This window comes from Callithrix jacchus, chromosome 20 (assembly GCF_049354715.1).
Source record: "Callithrix jacchus isolate 240 chromosome 20, calJac240_pri, whole genome shotgun sequence".
NCBI classification, from domain to species: Eukaryota; Metazoa; Chordata; class Mammalia; order Primates; family Cebidae; genus Callithrix; species Callithrix jacchus.
This window is the reverse complement of record NC_133521.1, coordinates 39,540,607-39,568,105: the sequence shown is the minus strand read 5'-3', so window position 1 is coordinate 39,568,105 and position 27,499 is coordinate 39,540,607. Positions and strand designations below refer to the sequence as shown.

Here is a 27,499-nt window from a genome sequence, read left to right as displayed (position 1 = left end):
TGGCAGGGGGAGGCACAGTCTATAATCCCAATTGTACAATAAACTGACCGACATTTGTATGGAATCGAAAGAATATGTAACGAGTCTATGTCGGGTGTCATGTACTAAGCCTTAGCATCCACGGGGGCCATTCTGAAATAACTTCCCTCCCCTCCTCAGCTCATTCCTCCCCCATCTCTCCCTGGCTACGGCATCCCAATTGTCATCAATTGTTCCACAGTGTCACCCTACTGATAGACAGGAAACCTTTCTGCTGGCATTTTTTCTCTCTCTCTCCTTCCACATTCCCAAGGCCCTGTGGTCTGTGCTGTGCTTGGTCCCATGCCCTCCCCTACATTGCCCCATTTCTTGTCCTGCTCTCTTACCCCAGGCTTTCTCTTAGCATCATCTCATCCCACAGGCCTTTGGAGAGTGGTGCAGGGAAGAGATGGCTCTGGACCCTGGGAGTGGATAGAGGGAGTGAGAAGGCACCACTGAGACCTGGCCTCTGGATGATTCCCTGAGAGATTCTCAAACCTCGTAGATTGTCCATATTAACACGCTTACCCTCTGGGGTGTCACTCTAGTTAGGAGGCCATGAGGAAAACAGAAGGGGCAGAAGGAACAAAAAGAGGGAGCGGGTCCAGGAGATTCTGCAAAGTGAAATTAAACCCACCCGAGAATGAAGGGAAAGAGAGAGGCGTGTTGAAATGGTACTGCCAGTGACAAGTATTCCAAGAGATAAAGAATTCACTTTTGGACATTAGGTCAAGATAAACTGAGTCATCCTCATTAAATACTTTCCAGAGTCAAATTCATATATACTGGGGAATCATCAGCCCAAGATTCAGAGTTGAAACCAAGAGAATTGAAGGGAAATGATGTAGATGTCAAAAGAAAGGCTGGTTTTACCCAGTTGGTAGCTAGGAAGAAAATACAATGGGGTCAAAAAAAGAGAGAGAAAATAGAGAAGGAGGGAGAGAGGAGAATGAAGTAGGAGTAAGAGGAAGAGAGGGCCGGGCAGAGAGTAAGTAGGAGAATGTCCGTTGAAGGAGAAAGAATCCCAGCACTTTGGGAGACCAAGGCAGGCAGATCACTTGAGGTCAGGAGTTTGAGACCAGCCTGGCCAACATGGTGAAACCCCTTCTCTACTAAAAATGCAAAAAATTAGCCGGGTGTGGTGGCGCACACCTGTAGTCCCAGCTACTCAGGATGCTGAGGAAGGAGAATTGCTTGAACCTCAGGGGTGGAGGCTGCAGTCAGCTGAGATCATGCCTCTGCACTCCAGCCTTGGGGACAGAGTGAGACTCCATCTCAAAAATAAAATAAATAAAAAGGAAAAGAGGAGAAGAAATACTGTCAGTGACAGAAAAATGCAAACACAAGACAGACAGGAAAGGCTTTTTGCAAAAAGAACATTCTAAACAAATGGTAAATTTTGATTTGTCTTACGTGACTGAATCCCTAATGAGACATCTGCGCTGGAATTGCATGCAGTACCCTTTAATGAACCCATAGCATCCACAGTACTGCTGTTAGTTTTGTAGATGCATCTAAACAGCACACACGTTGCTTTCCAAGAAACACCACCTGAACATTCTTTACAAACGAGGACGAAGAAATAAAGGAAACGTCGTCTCCATACTGTGCACCACCTATTAATATTTTATTGCACTGCTGTGGTCTCTGGGGGAGCAAAAACATTTGGGTGTGCTGTGGGTTAGGTAAACACCCACTAAATATTGATGCATGCATAATTAGAATGACTAAAATAATTCTGGCATAAAATTACCCTAGCAGTCAGGGGAGAGAGAAAATGAAGTAATTTGATCGTGAAAATTAATACAAGTCGACTCTCAATTTTCACTGCAGCTAATTGAAAACCACTTATTATTCAAACCTCATTTTCCCTCCTGGTTTGTACCTTTTGTGCCTTGCCCTAAGAGAAAAGAAGGTGAGAGGAGGGTCCCAGGGGCAAAGCTGTCATATGGAGATAGTGAATCAAGAGACTGATGCTTATTTTTCTAAGGCGGTGGCTCCTCAACTTTTAGTCACATTGATGTCACCACCTATGACACACATCCATGGACATGTCCAAGGGGACAGGCCGTTCTGTCCTCTCCCATTCAAACAGCACTGAAATTACAATGAGATTGACATTATTGTAGGTGTGATCTTTTTTATGATAGCCTTCTCAATACCTAATTCACATGTCACGCAATTTGCCAATTTAAAGTCTACAAATTGGGCCAGGTGCCTGGGCCTCACGCCTGTAATCCCAGCGCTTTGGGAGGCAGAGTTGAGCAGATCAAGACCACGATCAAGAGGTCAGGAGATCAAGACCAGCCTGGCCAACGTGGTGAAACCTTGCTCTACTAAAAATACAAAAAATAGCCAGGTGTGGTGGTAGGTGGCTGTAATCCCAGCTACTTGGGAGGCTGAGGCAGGAGAATGGCTTGAGCCTGGGAGGCAGAGCTTGCAGTGAGCTGAGATCAAACCACTGCACTCCAACCGGGGTGACAGAGCAAAACTCCATCTCAAAAAAAAAAAAAAAAGGTGTACAAATCAGGGCTTTTTACTATTCAGACTTGTGCAACCATCATTACATTTCACCTTAAAAAGTAGCTCATTAGCAGTCACTCCCCATTTCACCCCAAACCCCCTAGTTTTCAGCAACCACCAATCAGTTTTCTGTCTCTGTGGGTTTGCTTATTCTAGACATTGCCTACAAGTAAAATCATACAATATGTGGTCTTCTGTGACTTGCCTCTGCAGCTGGCTAAGGAAAACATGAGTGGAATGTTTTTCATGGTTCATCTATGTTGTAGCATGCATCAGGGTTTCATTGCTCTTTCTGACTGAATCATATTCTGTTGCATGGGTATATCACATTTTATTTATCCATTCAACAGTTGATAGATATTTGGGCTGTTTCCACTTTGGCCACCATTATGAATAATGTTGCTGTGAACATTCCTGTGCAGGTTCTGTGCATGTGCTCTTGAATGTGAGCTCTAACAAGAGCAGCTAACACTGCCCAGTGAGTGTCTGTGGGGAATACAGGCACCATCTCATTTCATCAGCTCAGGACGCCAACGTGCAGATCCAGGATCCAAATCTCCATCACTCTGCCTCTAAAGTCCATGTTTCTAGTCTCCTTGCTTTGCTTCCTCCTAAATCTGAAGATTAGAAAAGGCAAGTCATTCATTACTTCAAGAGAATTACTATCCTATAAGTAAGACATTAGTTATGACTCTTAGCTGGTCACAACCATCCTGCTTGAAAACCACCTCCCTTGAGCACATGGCTCCCTGGAGAAATTATTTTGAGGGATAAAAGGAGGCCCTTCACTGTCTGTCAGGACAGCATTGTCAGATGCTCATGCTTTAAAAGAGCTCTAGAGGCAGTCAAGAGGTTTATTCTGAAAAACAGGATGCTATGGTCTGAACGTTTGTGTCAACCCAAATTCCTATGTTGAAATCCTTCCCCTCAAGGTGATGGTATTAGGAAGTGGGGCCTTTGGGAGGTGAATAAGTCAGAAGGGTCCAGTCCATTTCAATGGGATTTGTGTCTGATACAGTTAAGCTTTGTATTCCTACCCGAATCTCATCTTGAATGATAATCCCCAGGTGCTGAGGGAGATACCTGCTGAGAGGTGATTTGATCAAAAGGGTGGTTTCCTCCATGCTGTTTTTGTGATAGTGAATGAATTCACGTGAGATCTGAGGGTTTTATGAGGCAGTTTTCACTGCTCTTGCACATTATCTCTCTCCTGCCACCACGTAAGTGTGACTGCTTTCCCTTCTGCCATGATTGTAAGTTTCCTGAAGCCTCCCCACACATGTGGAATTGTGAGTCAATTAGACATTTTTTTATAAATTACCCAGCCTGGGGTAGTTCTTTCTAGCCTTGTGAAAATGGACTAATAACAGTGTCTTTGGCAGAAAATGCCAGAAAGCTGCCTTGCTTTCTTTCTGCCATATGAGAACACAGAAAGAAGATGACAGAGAGCCCTACTCAGAACATTACCATGCTGGCACCCTGATCTCGAACTCTATCCTCCAGAACTGTGAGAAGTAAATGTTCCTTATTTATGTTTAGTGTTGCAGTCTATGGTAATTTGTTCTTGTAGCCTGAACTAAGACAGACAGTATGCCAGGGAAAGGTGGAATATGGGCATCTGGCTCAAGCCTCCTCCTTCCTCTGGAGGAAGGTCCAGTGGACCATCTGCACGCATGAGCAAGGCCTTTCCCTTCAGATTAATTACTCGGAATCATATACAAAGTAGTATTTATGTTTTCCTCCCAACACAGACACAGCCGGCACCTTTTCATTCTTCAAACACAGGCCACACAGCCTTGGCTCTACGTCTTGGCCTCCTTATTTTTCACACCAAAATTTCCCTTGTTTCTCTTCTCTTTGGACAAACTTCTGCTTATCATTTAGGATTCACGTCACATGTCTCTTTCTCAATTGGCATGTCAGGAGCTGTGTCCAGAGAAACCATAGGGATGGGAGAGACACTTGTATTAGTCAGGGCTCCCTAGAAGGACAGAACTAACAGCATAGCTATATACATATATAAAGGGGAGTTTATTAAGTATTAACTTACGTGATCACAAGGTCCCACCATAGGCTGTCTGCAAGCTTGAGGATCAAGGAGAGACAGTTTGAGTCTCAAAACTGAAGAACATGGAGTCCGACGTTTGAGGGCAGGAAACATCCAGCACAGGAGAAAGATGTAGGCTGGGAGCCTAGGCCAGTTTCAGCTTTTCACATTTTTCTGCCTGCTTATATTCACTGGCAGCTAATGAGAATGTGTCCACCAGATTAAGGGTGGGTCTGCCTTTCCCAGCCCACTGACTTAAATGTTATTCTTCTTTGGCAAGACCCTCACAGACATACCCAGGATCGATACTTTGCATTAACCATCACAACCCTGAATAGCAGCTCAATGCAGAATGCCCTGGCATGGCCCAGCAATTTAGGATTCTGGTGGGTAGAAGATTCCACGGGTGCCCCACTGCCTTTCCCCTACACTTACCTCATCCGTACATGCCTGCTGGACTTCCAAATGTTAGAACCTGCATGGTTTTATGTTGCCTTGTTATGGAGAAACTGGAAGTGATGGGGAAGAAATACACCTGACGCATGCTTTCAACCAATTACCAAATGAGTGTTAGTGAATAAATACTGAACGACCTCAGCCAACAGGTAGAATAACACAGAGAAAGGTGTTTACTGCATTTCGGAGTTTCTCCAGAAGGATTAAGTTTATGGAGGAATTAAGCCCCCAGCAGGAATGAGCTCGGTTCTTCTCAGTGATAAGTGGCATCCTTCTCTTCCCTGTCTCAGGTCTCCATTCTCCTACTGGCAGTTTCTGGGATCACCTCCACAACAAACTACTTGTACTTGAATCATCATCTCAAGGTCTGTTTCTGGGAAAACGGAAACTAAGACATGGCGGCTATCTCTCTTTGCAGAGACTATTCTGAGACACGCCACTCCCTCCTAAGCGGAGGTCTTAGATACAAGAAGGAAGTATTAACAGGTTTGGGCATCATTTTCTGAGAGGGTTCAAAAGAAGCAGGTTGGGAGCAGATGTCTTTGAAGGATCCAGTCATTATGGAATAAATATCTTTTTTATTCAGGTTGCTGCACAGCAACAGGGTGTAGGTGATAGAGTTGATGATACACATAACCACTGCAGTTGTCTTTGCTAGGGCTGTCTTAACTCTTACTGCATTGTCCCAGCACTTAACATGATGCTTGATATACAGCATGTGCCCAATACATGCTATCATTTAATAAAGTTATTCTTTGTAGACCAGTGAGAAGAATACATTTTCTGAGTCTTCTGCCTTTGAATACATCATTCTTTTCTGGCACACGTTGTTCTACTATATTGTATTAGGATAAAGCCTAAAATGCTATTTAAAAACCCTCAAAACATAGTGGCTTAATACAGAAACCAACACATGTAATAAAATTGTAAAGAACTAAACACACATACAAGTGAGTTCAAGTAAAACAGGAAATCAATAAGATCTATTGACTGTATCAATGTTAATATCTTGGTTGTGATATTATACTATAGTTTTGCCAAATGTTATTATTGGGGGGAGCTGAGCAAGCAGCATGCAGGAGCGCTCTATTATTTCTTACAATGGCATATAAATCTACAATGATCTCAATAAAATATTTTATTAAAAATATATAGTATCATAAATAGCAGTATAGGTAATGGCTTCCTTCTTTTTTTCCAGAAAAACAGAAAAACCATTGACCCAAATAGTATGCTTGGTAATTCTTAATAAATGCATCTAAAAGGCTATTAAGCTGCTTAATTGCCAAATAAATGGAAACTAAACATTATGTTACTTGGAGAGTTCTTTAATATGTAATGGGAAAACCATTTTTCTACTCCAGAAGATCATTGAAAGACCCAAGGTTCTTCTATCTTGTTGCTCCAATATCTCCTAGGGGTACTGGCTTCACCTACAGAGCCAAAGCTGAGTCAAAGCTCAGTGTCAGTCTGTAGGAGGGGGAAAAAGAGGGAAATGAATTTTTTAAGCATGTGATGCATAAATTGCACACATCACTTCCATTCACTTTATATTGGCAAAAACTTAGCCTCATGGGCACATCTAGCTGTAAGGGGAGCTGGTAAGTGGAGCTTTTATTCTGGATGATCATGTGCAAGTGAAACACTATTATTAAGGAAGAAGGGAAAGACATTTTGAGCAGCAACTGGCAATCTTCCTCAAAACACAAACTGATTTTGTTAATTGGCATGGTGTGATGTTCTTCTGTGTGTGCCAAAAGTCCCTTCTTTGGGGAAAACCACATCTCACATGTTCTATAATAATCTCTCTCTATCCACAGCCAAGAGATAAGGAGACAGAACTCTGATAATGTCTGAGCCTCAACAGCTAGATGCACCTTTTGAGCTTCCAGTTACAGGAGCCAAGCCTCCCTACTTTTCATCTGTATTGGGATGGATTTCTATGATTTGGAACCCAAAGAGACATGATGAACCTAGTTGGTATCCAGAATCCTCAATTCCTGAAAACACGGAGACATCACAGTGGCAAACATAAGCTTTACTATCCCAAGGGGTCCTTTGTGTCCTTCTAGGAGAGCCTCAAATGCTTGATCACTGAACACAGAACCCTTGGCCAGGACACTCACAATAACATGTAGGTTTAACCAGCACCATTTAAATGCTTAATCAGTACTGAAAGAGGCATGAGTAATAATAATGAGTTATTTCAAAAGTTTTTAATGGGAAAAAAAGAAAAACCATTGACCCAAATAGTATGCTTGATAATTCTTAATAAGTGCTATAAATGCTTCTAAAAGAATATTAAGTTGCTTAATTGCTGAATAAATGAAAAATAAACATTATGTTACTTGGAGAGTTACTTAATATGAGACAGGAAAAATCATTTTCTGAAATGTACTGCATGTGATAAATGCTTATTTTCTTTTCTCAAATCAATTATTGAAACCATTAACCACCATTTAAATATAGCTCAATCTTTTTTCTGTTTATTCCCCTTTTTATTTTTATTTTTTCATTAGTGAAAGAAAATAGATTTACCTAGGAAATAGAGCTGCATAGTGAAAGAGATGGAATGTGGAGGATTTCAGAGTCAGAAGCCTTGACTTTTAACCCCAGCTCTGTCATTTCCTAGTTCTGTGACCTTGACCAAGTAACTTAAACTCACCTGCTTTCCAGGAGCAGTGTGGAACTATTACAAAGACTCTCTTACCTGCCTCAGAGAGTTGTAGTGCTACTAATACTAAGTCATAGCACTTTTAGGTCAGTGCTTATCGGCCTTGACTATACATGGGAATTACCTAGGGATTTTGCTAAAATGCAGATTTGTATTTATTAAGCCTAGATTGGGACCCAAGATCCAACATTTCTAATAAGCTCCCAGGTGAAGTTGATGCTACTGATCCGTACTTTCGGATAGAAAGGTTCTAGTATGCCTGCCAAAGTCACAATAATTTCCATCATTTGGAAACGATCACACTTTATAGCAGTTCTTGTGCCCTTTTGCCAGAGCTGACAATGGTAGAGGCTATTTCTGATCCGAGCTGGGCCAGAAGAAGGTCTCGTCTGCAAGCCTGGGACTTTGAACAGGGACAACCAGAAACGTGACATCTATTCACTTGCTCATTCCTTCGCCAATAAAAAGAATTCTGTCTCTATGCCAGACACTGTAATAGGCAGTGCAGATACACCAGTCAATCAAGCAGGTCTCTGTACTCAGGGAACTTTTCTTATAGTAATATGCAAGATAATTTCAGATAAGCTAAATGCCATGAAGAGGTTGAAGAATTTCAAGAGGATGCAGGGGACTTTCAGTGAAAGTGTTGGGGAAAGCCAAGCTCTTACTTTCCCTTCTGTAGTGACCTTGGCAGCCAAGCGCTAAACACTGTGGCATAATAAATGGGGGAAGCCTCGGTCCCTAAGTGGTTACGTGGAGCACAGCACTCTTCCCCTTCCCTGCAGCCTGAATTGGGTTGTGATCAGAGTGAGAAATAAAATACTGTACCCCTGTAAGGAACTGTGACAGCAAATTGATCTTTCTGAGATGCACCCACTGCCTAGATATATTATTGGGGGAAGACAATACTGAACAAGCACTGACATGCAAACTCACATTGAAGTCACTTTCTTTCTCCAGTCATTTCTATCTTAGATTTCTTGGTCAGACCTTTATAAAATCAATTCACTGAATTATAATGGAAGCAAAGGAAGCAATTCTAAAGTTTGTAATTTTCCTTTAAAACATGCATGCTTCACTGCCATGTGTGTTCCTACGCAACTGTCTTGCATGCTCTGCTCATGTACCCCAAAACCTAAAATCCAATAAAAACTTAAAAAAAAAAAACATGCATGCTTATATTTTAAAACAGTCCTTGGTGGCACAAGAATATTAACATTTAAATTCACCAGTTTATCAACACCCTATAAATCTAGGTATCCCTCAGAGGATCCTGCAATCCCTTGAAGGAACTCTGTCTTCTTTACTGCATCCTCAGTGGGTCTTTTCTTCCTTGGCTGCTGGTCTCAAGAGCATGTAGCTGGTCTTTCAGCCCCCGGAATACTCTTCCTCTCTTCTCTTCATTTTTGTGTATCCTAAGCAGTCACTTCAAAGCTGTTCCTTAAGACTGCTTAGTGCAGTAAGTCTCCTCTAACTTAAGCCTGGGTAACAGCTGAGAACAAGACAGGCAGCAAAGCCAGAGGGTCCTATGAGAGAGGCCAGTCTTGTTGCTTTTTTCACTGGCCTTCATTAATTTTTATATCCTAGGACTTGAGTTTGTCCTCCTGACTGTGTGTGCTTCGTGAATCCTGAGCAGTAAATCATGCAACTGATATGAGCCTCTCTGAGTCTGCGCGTGGTACCAGTTCTATCAGCAAGAGCAGCATATGAAGTCAAAACCTCCATCCTCTAAGACACTAAAATGAAATCCTCCCCAGCCAGGGCTCCATTCTATGACACATGTCCATACACGTGTACAGTCTGCAACTGTCCACAGAACCACACTCATGATGGGACAAAAGATGGACCTCAAAGGGAGACCTTTGAGTAAGGATGCCAGCTTTCCTTTTTGTGTTCCTTGGTTCCTTCAGCAACAAAGATTAGTCTTGGCATCACTGCCTGCTCGGTGACCAGAACAAAGGGAAATAAGGAAAATCAAGGACACAGGAAAAAATATAAGTACACATAGATGTGGAAACTCAGAGTTCATAGAGACTTAAAGAGATACATGGAGAGTGAATATTTTGTCACCTTATAGAGCTTTATCCATCATCCATCCACCCAAGCAATGCTGAGCTGAGTGCTTGTGTATCAGGCATTGTGCTTGGCCTTGAGGATAAAGATAGAAGTAAAAGTCTAAAAGCAGACATTGGAGGTGGGCAGAGCAGTTGACGTGGCCCTAAAAGAGGTCCCACCATGGCGAAACACACAGACAGGGGACGTGGGGGAATTCGTGGCGCCAATCTCCTGCTGCCCCAGCGCAGGTGAAGGTAAAGGAGACACCTGCGCATCATAGAGACGCGGAGACCTCCAGGATTCCTAGAGAGGCCCGGAAGTGTCTCCAAGAGGCCGGTCCGACGGCTCCGGCGCCCGAGCGGGGGCGGTGGGCAGCTGGGGAGGCCTGGGCCGCCCTGTCTCCGGTAGTCGGCTTGTCCCGCCTTTCTTCCTACCGCTGTGAGTGGGCCTTGACTGGGCCTGGGGTTAGGGGAGTCGCTGCCCTTCCACGAGGTCCCTGGGCCTCAGGTCTCGGACTGGATCGCGGCTGGTGGCGGTCTCAGGGATGGGGGACGGTGGTGAGGACTGAGCAGGGTGGCGGGAAGGAGCATCCCTGATCCAAGCGGGCCGGGCGCAACTTGGCTTTCTAGAATGTTGCCAAGGCGCCAAACCCTGGCTCTCCTCTTTTTTGGGGGGGGGCGGACATGAGGCCTCAAGCTCAGAGCTTTCTGCAGGTGTCTGTCTATACTTGATTCCTGTTTTTTGTTTTCTGCACACTTTGTGGAAACGACTACCTCCTCTTTATGACGTGGTTCAGGTTTCCCGCTTAAAGTGGCAATGAGAGGGTCCCATTTAAACTGCATGTAGTTGTTGGGAAAAGGTAAGCACGTTTAAACAAAACCTAATAGACTAGTCATAGTACCAGATGAACTAGATGTGATAGAAATTATGAAGGTGGAGTGAACTCTGAAAATCTGAGACAGGTTTATTTAGAAAGTTTACTTTGCCAGGGTTGAGGACATGTGCCCGTGACACAGCCTCACGTGGTCCTACTGACATGTGCCCAAGGTGGTCAGAGCACAGTTTGGTTTTATACATTTTAGGGAGACGTGAGACATCAGCTGACATAAGGTGAACATTTTTTTCAGTCTGGAAAGGCAGGACAACCTGAAGCGGGGAGGGAGCTTCCAGGTCATAGATGGATAAGAGACAAATGGTTGCATTCTTTTGAGTTTGATTAGCCTCTCCAAAGGAAGCAATCAGATATGCATTTATTTCGTTGAGCAGAGATATGTGAATAGAATGGCAGGCAGGGTTGAAAAGACCGGTAGGCAGGTTTGCCCTAAGCAGTTCTCAGCTTGACTTTTCGCTTTAGATCTTGGGGTGCCAAGATTTATTTTCCTTTCACAGTGGTAAGAGAATGACGTAAGTGAACCTGCGTTGTCCCATCCTTAGTGTGCAGCATTACATATGGTGGTTAAGAGTCATACAGACCCGGGTTCAAGCCCTGGATCCTGCTCAGCCACTTATGACCTGCATAATTTGTGGGTAAAGTTCTTAAACTTTGATTTATTTTCCTCATTTCTGAAAGCTGATGATAATAGTAGTAACTATCTCAGAAGATTGTCCTGAGGCTTAAATGCTAAACCTTTAAACTGCCTGTATTAATCCGTTCTCATGCTGCTAATAAAGACATACCCGAGACTGGGTAATTTATGAAGTAAAAAGGTTTAAAGGACTTACAGTTCCATATGGCTGGGGAAGCCCCATAATTATGGCGGAAGGCAAAGGAGGAGCGAAGTTACATCTTACATCTTATGTGGTGGCAGACGAGAGCTTGTGTAGGGGAACTCCGCTTTATAAACCATCAGATCTTGTGAGACTTACTCATTATCATGAGAACAGCGTGGGGAAAAAATCCAACCCCATGATTCAGTTACGTCTGATCGGGCCCCTCCCAGGACACGTGGGACTTATGAGAGCTACAATTCAAGGTGAGATTTGGGTGGAGACACAGCCAAACTGTATCATTCTGCCCCTGGCCCCTCCCAAATCTCATGTCCTCCCATTTCAAAACCAATCATACCTTCCCAACAGTCTCCCAAAGTCTTAAGTCATTTCAGAATTAACTCAAAAGTCCACAGTCCAAAGTCTCATCTGAGACAAGGCAAGTCCCTTGCACCTATGACCCTATAAAATCAAAAGCAAGTTAGTTACTTCCTAGAGTGGGGGTACAGGTATTGGGTAAATATACCCATTCCAAATGGGAGAAATTGTCCACAACAAAGGGGCTACAGGCTCCATCCAAGTCTAAAATCCAGCGGGGCAGTCAAATCTTGAAGCTCCAAAATGATCTTTGACTCCCTGTCTCACATTCAGGTCACATTGATGCAAGAGGTAGGTTCTCATAGTCTTGGGCAGTCCCATCCCTGTGATTTTGCAGGGTACAGCCCCACTTCTGGCTGCTTTCACAGGCTGGTGTTGAGTGTCTGATGCTTTTCTAGGAGCACAATGCAAGCTGCTGGTGGATCTCCCATTCTGGGGTCTGGAGGATGGTAGTTCTCTTCTCATAGCTCCACTAGGCAGTGTCCCAGTGGGGACTCTTTTGGCATGACTCCAACCCCACATTTGCCTTCCGCACTGCCCTAGCAGTGGTTCTCCATGAAGGCCCCACCCTTGCAGCAAACTTCTGCTTAGACATCCAGGAGTTTCCATACATCCTTCATATCTAGGTAGAGGTTCCCAAACCTCAATTCTTGACTTCAGTGCACCCACAGGCTCAGCACCACATGGAAGTTGCCAAGGCTTGGGGCTTGCACCCTCTGAAGCCACAGCCTGAGCTGTAGCTTGGTCTGTTGTAGCCACAGCTGAAGCAGCCAGGACACAGAGCACCAAGTCCCTAGGGTGCACAGAGCAGGGGGGCTCTGGACCCTAGGGACCAGGAAACCATTTTTGCCTCCTAGGCGTCTGGGCCTGTGATGGGAGGGGCGGCCGTGAAGGTCTCTGACAAGTCCTGGAGACATTTTCCCCATTGTCTTGGTAATTAGCATTTGGCTCCTCTTTACTTATGCAAATTTCTGCAGCCAGCATAAGTTTTTCCCCAGAAAATTGGTTTTTCTTTTCTGTTTCATCATTAGGCTGCAAATTTTCCAAACTTTTTTGCTTTGCTTCCTCTTGAATACTTAGCAGCTTAGAAATTTCTTACCCCAGATACCCTAAATCATCTCTCTGAAGTTGAAAGTTACATGGATCTCTAGGGCAAGGGCAAAATGCCACCAGTTTCTTTGCTAAAACGTAGCAAGAGTCACTTTTACTCCAGTTCCCAACAAGTTCCTCATCTCCATCTGAGACCGCCTCAGCCTGGGCTTTATTGTCCATACCACTATCAGCATTTTGGTCAAAGCCATTCAACAAGTCTCTAGGAAGTTCCAGACTTTCCCACATCTTCCTATCGTTTTCTGAACCCTCCAAACTGTTCCAACCTTTGCCTGTTACCCAGTTCCAAAATCACTTCCACATTTTCAGGTATCTTTACAGTAGCACCCCGTTACCCAGTACCCAGTACCCCGGTACCCAGTACCAATTTACTGTATTAGTCCATTGTCATGCTGCTAATAAAGACATACCCAAGACTGGGTAATTTATAAAGGAAAGAGGTTTAGTGGACTCACAGTTCCACATGACTGGGGAGGCCTCATAATCATGGCAGAAGGCAAAGGAGGAGCAAAGTCACAGCTTACATGGCAGCAGGCAACAAAGTTTGTGTAGGGGAACATTCCTTTATAAAACCATCAGATCTTGTGAGACTATCATGAGAACAGCATGGGAAAGACCCACCCCCATGATTCAGTTACCTCCCACCAGGTCCCTCCAAGGACATGTGGGACTCATGGGAGCTACAATTCTTTTTCTTTTTTTTTAAGATGGGGTTTCCACCGTGATGGCTAGGCTGGTCTTGAACTGCTGACCTCAGGTGATCCACCTGCCTCGGACTCCCAAAGTGCTAGGATTACAGGCTTGAGCCACCGAGCCCAGCCCAGGAGCTACAATTCAAAAGGAGACTTGGGTGGAGACATAACCAGACCATATCACTGCCTAAACCATAATAAATAATAAGCATAGCCAGGGTTGTTGCTGTTTTTATTTTAGGGAGGAGGAAACATGATAAGAGAGATTCAGTGAATTGCCCAGGGTCACACAGAGAATTGGAAGAGCCAAGTCTAATGCCCAGATTTCCAACCTGGGAGTCTTAACCATTCATCACTGCTACCTCTGCCACATGGCAGAATATGGGGCACCTCCATTTGTTTTCACTAGGAATTGCAGGGGCCCCAGTGAGGTTGCAGAATGTGTTAACAGTGAAAGCCCTCGCAGGACTCAGGTCAGTACCCAGCGCTTCACACCAGGGGCTCTGCACAGCCACAAGTGCTACTGCAGTTAAGATGAGCTGTACAGTCAGATGCACCTGGGTTATTGGTACAGATCCCTGCTCTACCATTTGCTAGCTATAGGACTTGGAGTTAGGCACTTTTTTGTCTCTGAGCCTCCGTATTCTCATCTGTAAACTTGGATCAACAAATGAGTACTCACCTCAGAGGGCTATTTTGAGCATCAAGTGAAATAATCCATGGACAGAGTATTACACAATGCCTGGCACAGAGTAAGTGCTTAATAAGTGGGAGTTGATATTACTTCAATTTGTAGAAGTGGCAGTTTGCTGACCTAGTGAAGAAGAAAGTGCAAGTGTAGTACTCCTTGCAGATAGGACAGAAAGAGGCATTCGAAGAGCTTGCAAAATGTTCACCCCATTTAGATGTACTGGGTGTACAATCTGCTAGATATTCCTTGTCCCTAGAGTTATTGCCAGTCTGTGTTCACATGACATTTATACAGTACCTTGGGAAACAGATGGTAAATAGCAATTATACAATTATTTCATTTATTTTGTCATGAGCATTGTGAGGAATTGCAAGGCTCTTGTGCAACAAACATCTAGGTAGAAGTGTAGGTAGCTGAACAAGATTTGAAACAGCTCAGGTGATGATGCTGAATTACAGACAGCTGTCCTGATACCTAGTTGTATTCAAAACTCTGTATAAATACCCATATCTATTATAAGTGTACTGGTTTTTACTCTACGCCCTTAAGTAGTTTTCTTCCCAAGTGTGTTTGGCCTTTTGGAGGTTTTGTTTTTGTTTTTGTTTTTGTTTTAAAGAGGAATGTCACTCTGTCTTCCAGGCTGAAAGGTAGTGGCACAGTCTCCACTCACTGCAACCTCCATCTCCCAGGTTCAAGCAGTTCTCCTGCCTCACCTTCGTAGTAGCTGAGATTACAGGTGTGTGCCATGACATCCTGCTAATTTTTTGTGTTTTCAGTAGAGACGGGGTTTCACCATTTTGGCCAGGCTGATCTCGAACTCCCAACCTCAAGTGATCTGCCCACCTTGGCCTTCCAAAATGCTGGAATTACAGGTGTGAGCCACTGCACCCCTACCCCCACCCTCTTACGGATTTCATATACCACCTCTCTTTCAACTGTATCAGGCTTCTCCTTATCAGCTCTACATATTTACCTTTATTGTTCTGACTGCCTTATATTAAACACAAGTAGATAATTTTCAGATCATGTATGAAATTTGAACAGCACCATTTCAAGAGCCTCTAGCATCAATATATTTGCCAGATCTCAGTATAATAAGAATTCAGTTACCTTTTACCTCTGGTCAGCACTTATACAGTGATTTAAAACACCTAATCTCAGGGTTATACTACTTGGAGATATTTTTATTTCTCTTAAAGTAAATATCACAATTTTTTATTTTTATGGGGACAGTCTTAATTCTCTCTGTGCCATACTTTCTGTTGGCGAAATGCTAATGACACCCCATTTCTATATTGCATTATAATACCAGAGGGTTAGTAACACAATCAACTTGAATTCATAGGGATGAAGGAACTGTGTGCATAATCTAAGGTTCTTATTTCTGATCCTTAGCATTTAATTAGGTCTTTTAAAATGTCAAGCACTCCCAGTCATCTTTTATTAGTTTCTTCACATAACTTACCTTGAGATGTCAATTTTATTACCCTTACTTTACCTTAGTATTCTCTAGAGGTTAGATGAATTTTTTTTTTAATTTACATTTTTTTTCCTGTTTGTAATTAAGCTTTTTTTTTTTTCCTTGATCATGTGCTTAACTTTAACCTGTATCCATCAAAATGACTGCTTAGGTCAGATGTGGCCGTCCCAACCAGGGGAGAGCAATTACTGAACAAAGCCAGGTTTTGGAAGAGCCTTCAAGCAGTTGCCTTTGTAAAAGCAGGTCTGAGTGCCCAGCCCTAGGAGGAGTCAGATGGAAACTAATTAATAAAACAGAAGCCACAGAGTAGATGAAAATCGGGCAGCTGGCTGAAGAACAACTGTATATTTTCTTTTCTCCCTACTGGCTTAGCATTCTTGAGAATTTTGGGTGTGGGGGTGGTGGTTTCTGCAAAATGTGTTTGCTGAGATTTTTTCCGTGCTTATCCATCTTGGGGATCAGGAAGGGAGGAGGCGGCTCCCCAGCAGTGCAGCGGATGGCTGCCATCCTGTGAAGGTTTTACTGGCCTGGTGGATAAGATTTTTCCTTGCTGTTTATCATGTTAAATTATTGAGTTGTCCTTACGTTTCTCTCCTGAGCCTCCTGATCAGGTCAGTCGTACAGGTTTTTGCCTCAGATTATTCTGAAGCTGGTTGGAAAGTACTGGGGTAGCATCAGTAGGCCTGGCAGATTTCCGAAGCATTAATAATCCGAAGCTGTGTGTTCCTCACTTGATGAATGTGCACTTGAACCATGATTGACCTGTGATCTTGTGACTGGACTGGAATGCATCATTTTAAAACCAGACACTAATTAGAGATAGGAGGTGTTTCATTGGAATTTTTTAATTGGGCTTTTGAAGGCCTGTACATTTCCAGGATTCCTTATGGTGGAATTCTTACAGAAATAATAAGAATATCATAAATTGTTACCTGGCATCCTGTTTATCAAAACTTTCAACCAGACAAGAACATTTCCAAAGCCTGGCGTTTTGGTTAATGGCATCGCCCTCCTCAGAACTTCATCTGGGTGCCGCGCACTGCCGCCTCCTGCAGTTGTTCACCTGCCCTCACCCTCATTTCACCTGAGCACACTGGCCTTCTGTCCTCACTGGTAACTCTCTAGTCTAGGGCCTCATCTCTCTTCCCTAGACCCTGGCCCATTTCCTCCTCCAGGGGAAGCCTCCTCTTTCACAAGTTCCTTGCTCTAATCCTACAGAGGCTGTTGTTGTCTGTGGAGTGGAATTCAGTTAGCCATGCGTGATGGTGCATGCCTGTAGTCCCAGCTACTCAGGATGCTGAGGTAGGAGGATCTCTTGAGGCCGGGAAATCCAGGCTGCAATGAGCCATGGTCACACCTCTGCACTCCCGCGTGGGTACCAGAGTGAGACCTTGTCTCAGAAATAAATAAAGAAATAAAAGAATGGGATTCAAACTCCTTGGAAGGGAACAGAAGCCTGTCTCCAGGCTCACCCCGGGCTATCTTTTCACCCTCAAGCACCAGCTCCACGTGAGTTTGCATACCAGCCATGGAGGACTCACCGAGTTAGCTGCCCAGCACAGCCTTTCCTGCCTCTGTTCCATTTATTCGAGGTGCATCCTCACCTGTGATAACCCTCCTCTCGGCCTACCTAGATCTTCCCATGGTCCCTGTAGCTCTAAAGCTCACTCTGCCATGAACTCTTCCTGATTTGCCCTGTTAGAACCAGCCTCTGCCCCCTCACCTTGGTGTTCCCCCAGCACTTTGTTTATACCAACATTAAAACAGTCATCTTATTTTCACCCTCTTGCCTTTTCCTGTTGTATCTGCAGAAGCCTCTTTCTCATGTGTAAGCTCTGGAATGCAGGGCCTCTATCTCATTTGGGTTTGCATCTTCCATTCCATAACCCAGCACTTTTTAGGAGATCTGCTGTTGTTAAAATTACAGCACAATATCATGCAGAACAGCGACTCTTAGACACTGCAGGGCCCTGGGCAATTTCTGCCCATCAGACTTTTGCTTAATTGGATATATTTTCGGGTACTCTGAATAATCTGTAGATTCAAATGTTTATTGAGCATCTACTATGTTCTGGATTGTAGTAGGGACACCCCAGAAGGCAGAAGACCTCAGTTCTCATAGAACTTAACATTCTATGGGAAAGAGGTCAATAAAAAAAAAATAGTTGTAGATAAATAGTGAAATGTACCATGAAGAAGACAAAGCAACAATCTGGGGACAGGCAGCTCTGTTAGCTGGGGTGATCACAGAAGCCTCTCTGAGGACATGTGAGCAGACCTAAATATTGAGAAACATGCAGTCTAAAAAGACCTCAGCATCATGCGTCACACTGAAGTGAACAGGAGGCACTAATGAGCTCCACATCTTCAAGCAAAGAAAGGAAAATCTGTCTGGTTGGAGTATAGAGTTTCAGTAGCAGAAGAGTGGGAGGCTGTGACCAGGTCATGGAGGTGAACGTGGGAACTCTGTATTGAAATATCAGTATCTGATGTCTACTGTGTTGGGAAACAGGGTTCGTCATAAAATGTTGTGATTACACTAAATAATAGAAGTGATGGCATTTGGTGTTGTGAGTACTCTAAATCTAAATGGGAGTGTTCTGCACTCAGAAAACAATAGAATCACAAGGTCGCTGTTAGGTACATTGAGGGAGTGCTGGCATGTTCATTCTTCCTGAATTTTCTTGAAAGCATAACCATGGCAGTTGCTTACCGGAACCTTGGGAACTCATCAGCTGTCCTCTGCACCATTTTTGCTCAGTTTCCCTGATATTTCTCCTTCTTCTCCACACCCTCAAGCCACTGAGACAGTCACTTGCTGAACCTTGTCTTCACTTGTCACATTGGCTTATTCTGCATGAGTGATCTGATTCGCTTCCTTGGCAGTCTGATAAACTCACACAGGTATTCATACCTTACAAAACTCTTTGTAACCTTGTGCTTTCGAGAGATCTAATTATGATATGTGGAAATGTGATAAAATAGTTGAATCCCTAAACTCTAGAGTGTGGAAAAAGGCAGCCTGAGGAATGATATTTGTGGAGTGCCCATATGGTGTTTTGTTGGACATTTTATGCAAGCTTATTATCAGCTCCACTTTTTAGATGAAGCAACAGGTTCAGAGAGTTTAACACGTGGTAAACACACAGTCCAAAATCACACAACTGGTAAGTGGACTCCAAAGTCCATTCTCTTTCCATTTAAAACTGTGTTTTAGTGGTTAAGAGTGCAGACTCCTGGAGCCAAACTGCCATTGGGTGTGAATCCAGGTAAGCTTGGGCAAGTTACTTACTGTCTCTGTGGTTTATTTTTCTCAGGTGAAAACCAGGATACCAATAGTACTTTCCTGGTAAGATTATTAAAAGGATGAAATGGCTAACATATACATAAAGCACTTAGCATACTGCCTGGCCCTAGTAGTAAGCACTAGGTATGCGTTTGTCATTATTTCCACTGTACCAGGCTGCCTTTTTTAGAAACCTTAGCATTCCTGTAACATAACACAACACAACCAGATGGAAAAGTGAAATCTAGAGACGTTAAGTGTCTTGGCCAAAATCACATAACCATTTAAGGGCGGAGGCAAAACATCTTCACTGTGTATTCCTGTCCCCCATGTTTTTTCTTGCCTGTGTGTGTACACTGACTTCACACTCACAGCCTCTCTGCCATGCAAGCTCTTCATCCTGCATGGCCCAACCTCTGCTGCCCCCGCTTCCACCCATCTCCATGCTGTTCCATGTTGAAGTCCCCTTACATGGTGCGGTGGCTGCAGTCATGGGTACCCGGCTGAGAGAGACAAATGGTAGGGCTCTTGGTTACTTGCAGTCTTCATGCCTAACCACAGCTCTGAGCATCTCCACTGATGCGCGCACGTGTGTGTGTGTGTGTGTGTGTGTGTGTGTCCAGTGCCTTTGAGGATCTGTGTGCCTCCTGTTCCATTTCTTTCCCCCTTACATGGAGGGAGTTGAGTGGCTTACCTATTGCTTATTTTGTTTTGTTTTTGAGACAAGGGGGTCTGGGAGCCTTGAAAGGAATGCAGGGAGAGCCACAGAAGAAGAGAGAGAGAAAGTGGGACCCCAAAGGCACTGAGCACTTGTACTTTAAGCACTTGCAAGATTTGTAGTCGGGGAGGTGGGGCATGGTTTGCTACATAAAGGAGATTTTCCCCATATTTTTTTTAAGTACAGGATTAATAAAACAGTATTAAACCATGCTTCAGTGTGCTATTTTAAAGGAAAGATGCTGGGAGCTTCCTTTAGAGTTCTAATTTTCTGATGCATAGGGGGAAATGCCTCTTCTTACCAAATTTGAATCAAGTATTTTCAAAAAGGCTCTAATCATTTTCAAAAATTAACAATAATGCCTTACATTTGAATCTTTTTTTGTGGTTCTCAAAGCACTTCCAAGTACATTCTCTTATTTAACCTTCACATTAACCTTTTCGGGTGGGCAGAGCAAATATTCCTGTCCCCATGTTACACAGGGAGAAATCTGAAGCCTAGGAACTGAAGGGAAGGTAGCTAACGTGACACAGCTGTGACTAGACCCAGGCCTGACCTTTTCATCCTTCTACAGTATACTGACTTTTTGTTTTTGTTAGCTCAAAATTAGGGAGATTCACATTTGCATTTTCATCAGTAACAGTGATGCACGCGTCTTTCTTTCTTATAGGTCCAGTTATCTTTTGACTGCCACATATGGACCCCAAAAGATCTCCAAAGGAAACTGTCCTCATTACAGGAGGAGGTGGCTATTTTGGTTTTCGGTAAGTGTGTCTATAAAATATACTCATGGAATTATTTTACTGGTAGTTTCCAGAAGCTTTCAACTCTGACATCAGAGTAGACTTTTCCTTATTTGTATAATGGCAAACCAGAAATGAACTGGGTAGCCCACTGCTCAGATGCTGCAGTTGAGAAGTAGAGGTATATTTCACTTCAATAAAAATTCTTTATGAAGCCATTCAATTGGGAGAGGTGACTACTGACATCACCAAAACCAATTTTAAATCATAGCTAGTCTTTCACAGTTATGTTATTCACAAATATTCCAGAGAATAGATAGTGGGCCCTAGAACCGAGAGGGGAAAGATGCCACTGTTCTTTGAAGATAAAGCCTCTCTCTTTGTAATTTAAGTAAATGAGAGGATTTTCATTTTTGAAAATTTGAAGAAGTGAGCCTTGGACCAAGGAACACACACAGTGAGGGACTCAGGATGAGCCAAGAAGACTTGGATCAGCCCCTCCTTGATTTGTAAATTGCTTTATACCCTTCTCCCAGGCACAGCCTAAGAGTGACTTGTTTCAACGTTTACTGTTTCTCATTCCAGCCTGGGCTGTGCTCTGAACCAAAAGGGAGTCCATGTGATTCTGTTTGACATCAACAGCCCTGCTCAAACCGTTCCAGAAGGAATCAAGTTTATACAAGGAGACATCCGCCATGTGTCTGATGTAGAGAAAGCCTTCCAGGATGCAGATGTCACTTGTGTGTTCCATATTGCCTCTTATGGTATGTCAGGGTGGGAGCAACTCAGTCGAAACCCAATCGAAGAAGTCAACATCGGGGGCACAGATAACATCCTCCAGGCTTGCCAAAGGAGAATGGTGCCCAGGTTAGTTTACACCAGCACTTTCAATGTCATCTTCGGAGGTCAAGTTATCAGAAATGGGGATGAATCTCTGCCCTACCTGCCTCTTCACCTCCACCCTGATCACTACTCTCGGACCAAATCTATTGCAGAGAAGAAGGTGCTGGAGGCAAATGGTACACCCCTGAACGGAGGTGGTGATGTCTTAAGAACCTGTGCTCTGAGGCCAGCTGGCATCTATGGGCCTGGAGAACAAAGACACCTTCCCAGAATAGTCAGCTACATCGAGAAGGGTCTGTTCAAGTTTGTCTACGGGGACCCTGGGAGTCTGGTTGAGTTTGTCCACGTGGATAACTTGGTGCAGGCTCACATTCTGGCCTTGGAAGCCCTGAGAGCTGACAAGGGCCATATTGCCTCTGGACAGTCCTACTTCATCTCAGATGGCAGACCCGTGAACAACTTTGAGTTCTTCCGGCCTCTGGTTGAGGGCCTGGGCTACACGTTCCCATCTACCCGCCTGCCATTGACCTTGGTCTACTGCTTTGCTTTTCTAACAGAGATGGTCCACTTCATTCTGGGTCGACTCTACAACTTCCAGCCCTTCCTCACTCGCACTGAAGTTTACAAAACTGGTGTGACACATTATTTTAGCTTAGAGAAAGCCAAGAAAGAGCTAGGTTATAAGGCTCAGCCATTTGACCTCCAGGAAGTCGTGGAGTGGTTTAAAGCCCATGGTCATGGCAGAAGTTCTGGAAGTCGTGACTCGGACTGTTTTGTTTGGGATGGGCTGTTGGTCTTCCTCCTGATTATAGCAACTCTCACTTGGCTGCTTTCTGTGATTCTGTTGCTTTGAAGGAGGGGTCAGACATAAGCTGATCACAATTGGCTGAGGTGGTTCTCAAGAAACATGGGTTTTAAAATGTGTACAGTGATATCTGGTGCCAAACATTGGCTCTTCAAATTGCCACTTAAGAACAGGTTCTTGGATTGAATCTTTATGGCTTACTTCCTTGCACTAATCCAGATGGGAATGAAAAAAAAGAAGGAAAGATTAGTTTGAAATTTGATTTCTTATGTCCTTCTGTTTTAGATGGGTACAAGAGAGGTCAGTTGGGAGCCATAGAAGTTGGGTTAGAAGAGTTTGTCTTGAATTTCTCAGAGCAAGATGTGCTTATTTCCATTTTATGCACTCTGCATCTACCTAAACCTCTGAGTGATGTGGGAATGGCACACTGCTTCCAAGTGTGTGAAAAACACCAAATTGGCCCAGATCCCTAGCAGAGCAGTCCTCCAAGGGGATGGTGGCTGTTGCTGGGGAGCATCCGCTATTCACAGTGTAAGTTTTAGGTGTTACCACTTGCCCTTGGTGATATCAGGGCATTATGCCTTTGTGAACACATGGTAATGTTTCCTGTTTGGGCCTTTATCCTACCTCATGGGATTCTTTTGAGGATTAATTAGACAAAGCATACAAAGTGCTCCTCAACACACAAAGCCATTCCTTTTATCAGAATTGTGATGTTCTCTTTAGAGGGCTGTTGCTGCTGGACTTTCTGGAATGTCTTTAGGTGTGCCCTCAGAGCCTGCAACAAGTATTTTTGGACATACTCTATTTGTAAAGTTTTGGCCTCTGCGAAGGCCAAAAGGAAGCAGCTGAAAATCTGATGATTAAAGGAGGCAATCATGCTGATGCCATTTTCAATTTAAAAATGAAGCATAACTCTAAACTCATAGATGGGTTTTCTTACTGGGAAGAAGTTTGGCTCACTGAAGACAGCTTCCAGTGAGGAAAGTATTGAACAATGGCAGCACTGTCTGGCCACCCCGAACTGTTACAGACATTCCAGTTACACTGTTGCATAGAGACCCAAGTGGAAAGACAGAGTCCATCTCCCTCCAGGGCTCCAGCTACAGGAAGGATAGTAAGGAAGCATTACAAGGGGGACACACATTGCCGTGGAAAGTTCTGCTAGAGAGTGTCTGTAAAATACAAATAGAATGTGCAATCCCTGTTGAATGCTGCCTGGATGTTTTCAGAAAAGCTCTGAACTTGATGTCAGGAGACCTACACCGTGAATATCATGTGTGGCCTTACCAAGGAACAGAAGCCCCTTTGAACTCAGCCTCCTCACTTGGGAGCTGGGACCGACTGGATTTGCCCTTTCTATAGACCCACCCACCTCATAGGGTTCACTGGGAGCATAAAGCAAGATGTGGTTTAATATAAATTGCAACATCGATATGAGTTGATGGTGATTGTTTTTAGGAAAATGTTGGGAGTCTTTTCGGTCATAAAGAAGCTTTTGCATTAGCCTGAGGTTAACGCATATGAGCACCTGCAGCGTATCGCTCTAGATCTGTATCCTGATATGGCAAGCAATTCTCCCAGAGCAGGTCATCCAAGACAGCAGGGTGAAAGCTGCATTTTCCTTTATGACTTGGCCTCAAATGTCACAGTGTCATTCCACAGCATATTGGTTATGGAGGTCAATCCTATTCACTGGGGGGGGGGGGTGAAAATACACAAAAGTGTGACTACCAGAAGATGGAGACGGTCATAGGCAATCTTGGAGGCTGAGCTCTTGACCCCACATGAATTATCCTTCCCTTTCCATGAAAGGTAGCTGACATTTCCAGCCACATAGCTTTCTCTGCCTGCTTCCTGCCGGAAGGATTTTAGGGGTCCAACAGCTGTGTTAACATTTTGCACTATATCCCTTTCCATTCTAGCAATAGTTACCATGAAAATTATTTTGAATTTGTCACCTGAGTCTTACTGAAGTTCACACACTAAAATCACACCCACAAATCTCTGAGATAAGTTTGCACTAAAGCCACACCCACAAATCTCCCAGAAGTCCTGGCAGAAGCCACCCAGCACTGCTACCTCATCCATGGCTTCTGAGAACTGTGGGAGGTTATTCATATGCTTGATGGAGGGTCACAATGGAGGAAGCATGTGTGAGCAACAAGGGGCCCTGTACTGGAACCCAAAGATCATGGCCAAACTGCTCCTAGCTGCAAAAAGGAAGAGGGGTCTGGAAGGCCCGTTGGAAATACTTGTTGGAGTCCTTAGTGCTGTTTGTGTTTCTTACCGCTATACTCCTAATGCCTAGCATAGTGCAGGAGTTCAGTGAGTCCACCTTGAGCCTCTGCTCAGACTCCCAAGGAACAATGTGCTTGTTAGAAGCCTTATTATCTGAAGAGCTCTCTGGGGTGCCACATCAGGCCTTTCTGAGATCTTAAAAAGATTTTATACTCACAGCCTCAGGCTTGCACTTTCATTTCCACAGTCTCATGTTTTCATGCAGGTTAGCCTCATTCAGTTTGGAAGGAGACTACACAAGGACATGGATACCAGGAGGTGGTGTCACTGGAGGCCAACATGGAACCTGGCTACCACATTCCTGCTTCCATATCTCCCCAGTTCTATAACTATCTCCCATTCCATCTTGAAATGGCAGATTTTCTCAGTGCTCAGTCGTCGGCCCAGTTCTAATACCATACTTTCTCCCTTGGTGAGCTCATCTAAGCCCATGGCCTCCATTTCTGTCTCTAACCCAAATAGATACTACTAGCTTTACAGTTCAGACCACTCATGGGCTCCAGACTCATATATAAGTACTTCTGCAACTCCTCGTGGATGTCTTCCATGCACTTGTCAGCCAATGTAGCCAAAGGGGAATTCATAGTCCTCCCACCCCAAATTTTTACAGGGCTCCTTTCCTTAGTAAATATTTTCACGACCCACTGAATTTCCCATCCCAGAGATCTGGGATCATTCTTGACCCCTGCCTCTCCTAAACTTGACACTCTTAACTCACGTTTAAGCCAGTTGATATTTACTTATAATCATGCCTTAAAACTGCCCAAGGTATAGGTGTATCTTCTCTCCCATAGATTCCAATAGCAGCCCATTTGCTCTTCCACCCACATCCACACCTGCCTTCCTTCAGTCCGTTCTCCACATGCCTAGCAGAGGAAGTCTATAAAGGTGCATATCTTTTGTTGCTTCTCTCCTGAAAACTTTACTTACATTGAGAATCTTTAACATGACCAACACTTGTCTGCACTGGCCCCTTGCCTGTCTCTCTGCTATCATCTCACATTATTCTGCCTTCTCTGCCCCAATTACACCGACTTTCGTAGGTTCCTGGGCTCCAAGCTTCTCAGGCTCCCTGCTCTTCCTTTTGGCCTGAATAATGTTTATTTCATGCCTCTTTTTAAGTCTTCTAGAAGCCTTCCGTGATCCCAGCAATTTAGGTTTGGTCTGCCTGCCCCAAGCTCTCGTAGCTTCCTGTCTTTCTTTCATAGCATTGCTCATAACCATAAACACTTGTACAATTATTTGTTTAATGCCTGTTAGCTCCACTAGGGTGAGAACTTTGTCTTTCTTACTGCTATACTCCTAATGCCAGCACAGTGCAGTTCAATGCGTATTTGTCCAATGAATGCTATTTTCCCTTCTGCTGTGGATGAACAGTCTCTTCTAGCACACAGATAATTCACTGTTTCTAATCTTTTGGAGACAGGGGAAGATAGCCAGCCTACACTAGAATTGTGTTAACTAAGTCAGTGCTAGATGAGGTCTAGTAAGTAAGTGAAGTTATTGCCTATATGATCTCGTGGAGTAGTAATGCCATAAGATGGTCAGGGAACAGGGAGGGAATGTGGGCCAAGTGATTTGTGCTCCCTCCACATGTCAGCTAAAAACTCACCACTTTAAAGGACTTAGTCTGTTCCCTGAGAAGGAGCTCCCCTTCCCTCCTGTGGTCAGAAAATGTGGCAGTTAAGAAATTCCATTAGTTCTAGGGTTCCCAGCTGCCCTCGCCTTGCCTCAACCTTAGATTGAATCACTCAACCCTGCCTAATGCAATAAAATTATGCTCACACCTGTGCACTTGGGGATGCTCCCCGAGGTCCTGGCAGAAGCCACCCAGCACTGCTACCTCATCCATGGCTTCTGAGGTCTGTGGGAGGTTATTCACATGCTTGATGGAGGGTCGCAATGGAGGAAGCATGTGTGAGCAACAAGGGGCCCTGTACTGGAACCCAAAGATCATGGCCAAACTGCTCGCAGCTGCAAAAAGGAAGAGGGGCCTGGAAGGCCCGTTGGAAATACTTGTTGGAGTCCTTAGTGCCTTTTCTGGCGACAGAGGCAGAAAGTGCCATATCATGAGTGGTAACAGTTACTGGAGGGTCAAACAGCTCATTCTGAGACCAAATTACCTATGCTATGGTATTTCTCAAGCCTAGGGAATAGGCCTAGTGGTTCAAGAAAATATCTTATTTTCCTCAACCACCTAACATGGTGTATAAAAGAGGCAAGCAGCCGGGCGCGGTGGCTCACGCCTATAATCCCAGCACTTTGGGAGGCTGAGGTGGGTGGATCAGGAGGTCAAGAGATCGAGACCATCCTGGTCAACAAGGTGAAACCCCGTCTCTACTAAAAATACCAAAAAAAAAAAAAAAATTAGCTGGGCATGGTGGTGCGTGCCTGTAATCCCAGCTACTCAGGGATTACAGAGGTAGGAGAATTGCTTGAACCCAGGAGGCAGAGGTTGAGGTGAGCCGAGATCGTGTCATTGCACTCCAGCCTGGGTAACAGCGAAACTCCGTCTCAAAAAAAAAAAAGAGGCAAGCATTACTTTGTCATAGATTGTTGGGGCTGCTTCCACCTTGTATGTCTTTCCAAATCTCCGGTTCATCTAGCCTTACAAAGACAGGGTAGATGTCGCCTGGAGAATGTCGCACCCCAGCTCTGACTCAATGATTTATCATTACAGAGCCACTGGTGCCCCTGCTGGCTGGCCTTGGAAGCCAGCACCAGCAACGTCATTAAAGTCTTCACTGTTCACCAGCATCTCTCGCTTTACAGAATTATACCCCATGCTCCGTTTTTGTTGTTGTTGTTGTTTTTGAGACAGAGTCTCCCTCTAACGCCAGGCTGAAGTGCAGTGGGACCCGATCGGCTCACTGCAACCTCCGCCTCTTGGGTTCAAGCAATTTTCCTGCCCCAGCCTCCCGAGTAGCTGGGATTACAGGCATCCACCACCACATCCGGCTAATTTTCGTATT

The 27,499-nt window shown here is 44.2% G+C and overlaps 1 protein-coding gene and 1 long non-coding RNA gene across 7 annotated transcripts; one reads left to right on the top strand and one right to left on the bottom strand.

Annotated features, from left to right (window-relative positions):
* Positions 1-1,629: 1,629 nt before the first annotated feature.
* On the bottom strand, positions 1,630-11,586 carry LOC118149691 (uncharacterized). The gene is made up of 3 exons (XR_004737294.3): positions 11,496-11,586; positions 4,306-4,467; positions 1,630-3,158 (listed from the first exon to the last, which is right to left on the bottom strand). It is a non-coding gene; the product is annotated as an uncharacterized LOC118149691 (long non-coding RNA).
* On the top strand, positions 10,130-23,666 carry SDR42E1 (short chain dehydrogenase/reductase family 42E, member 1). Of its 6 annotated transcripts, none has more exons than XM_054248446.2 (4): positions 10,130-10,211; positions 15,131-15,223; positions 20,506-20,599; positions 21,164-23,666. In XM_054248446.2, exons 3-4 carry the CDS (start codon positions 20,532-20,534, stop codon positions 22,272-22,274), a joined length of 1,179 nt encoding a protein of 392 aa, XP_054104421.2. In that variant the 5' UTR covers positions 10,130-10,211; positions 15,131-15,223; positions 20,506-20,531; the 3' UTR covers positions 22,275-23,666. The 6 variants fall into 6 exon arrangements, with proteins under 6 accessions (XP_054104421.2, XP_054104420.2, XP_035137734.3 ...); XM_054248445.2 differs by having other exon boundaries at positions 15,128-15,223; XM_035281843.3 differs by lacking the exon at positions 15,131-15,223 and adding an exon at positions 14,991-15,087.
* The last annotated feature ends 3,833 nt before the right edge of the window (positions 23,667-27,499 follow it).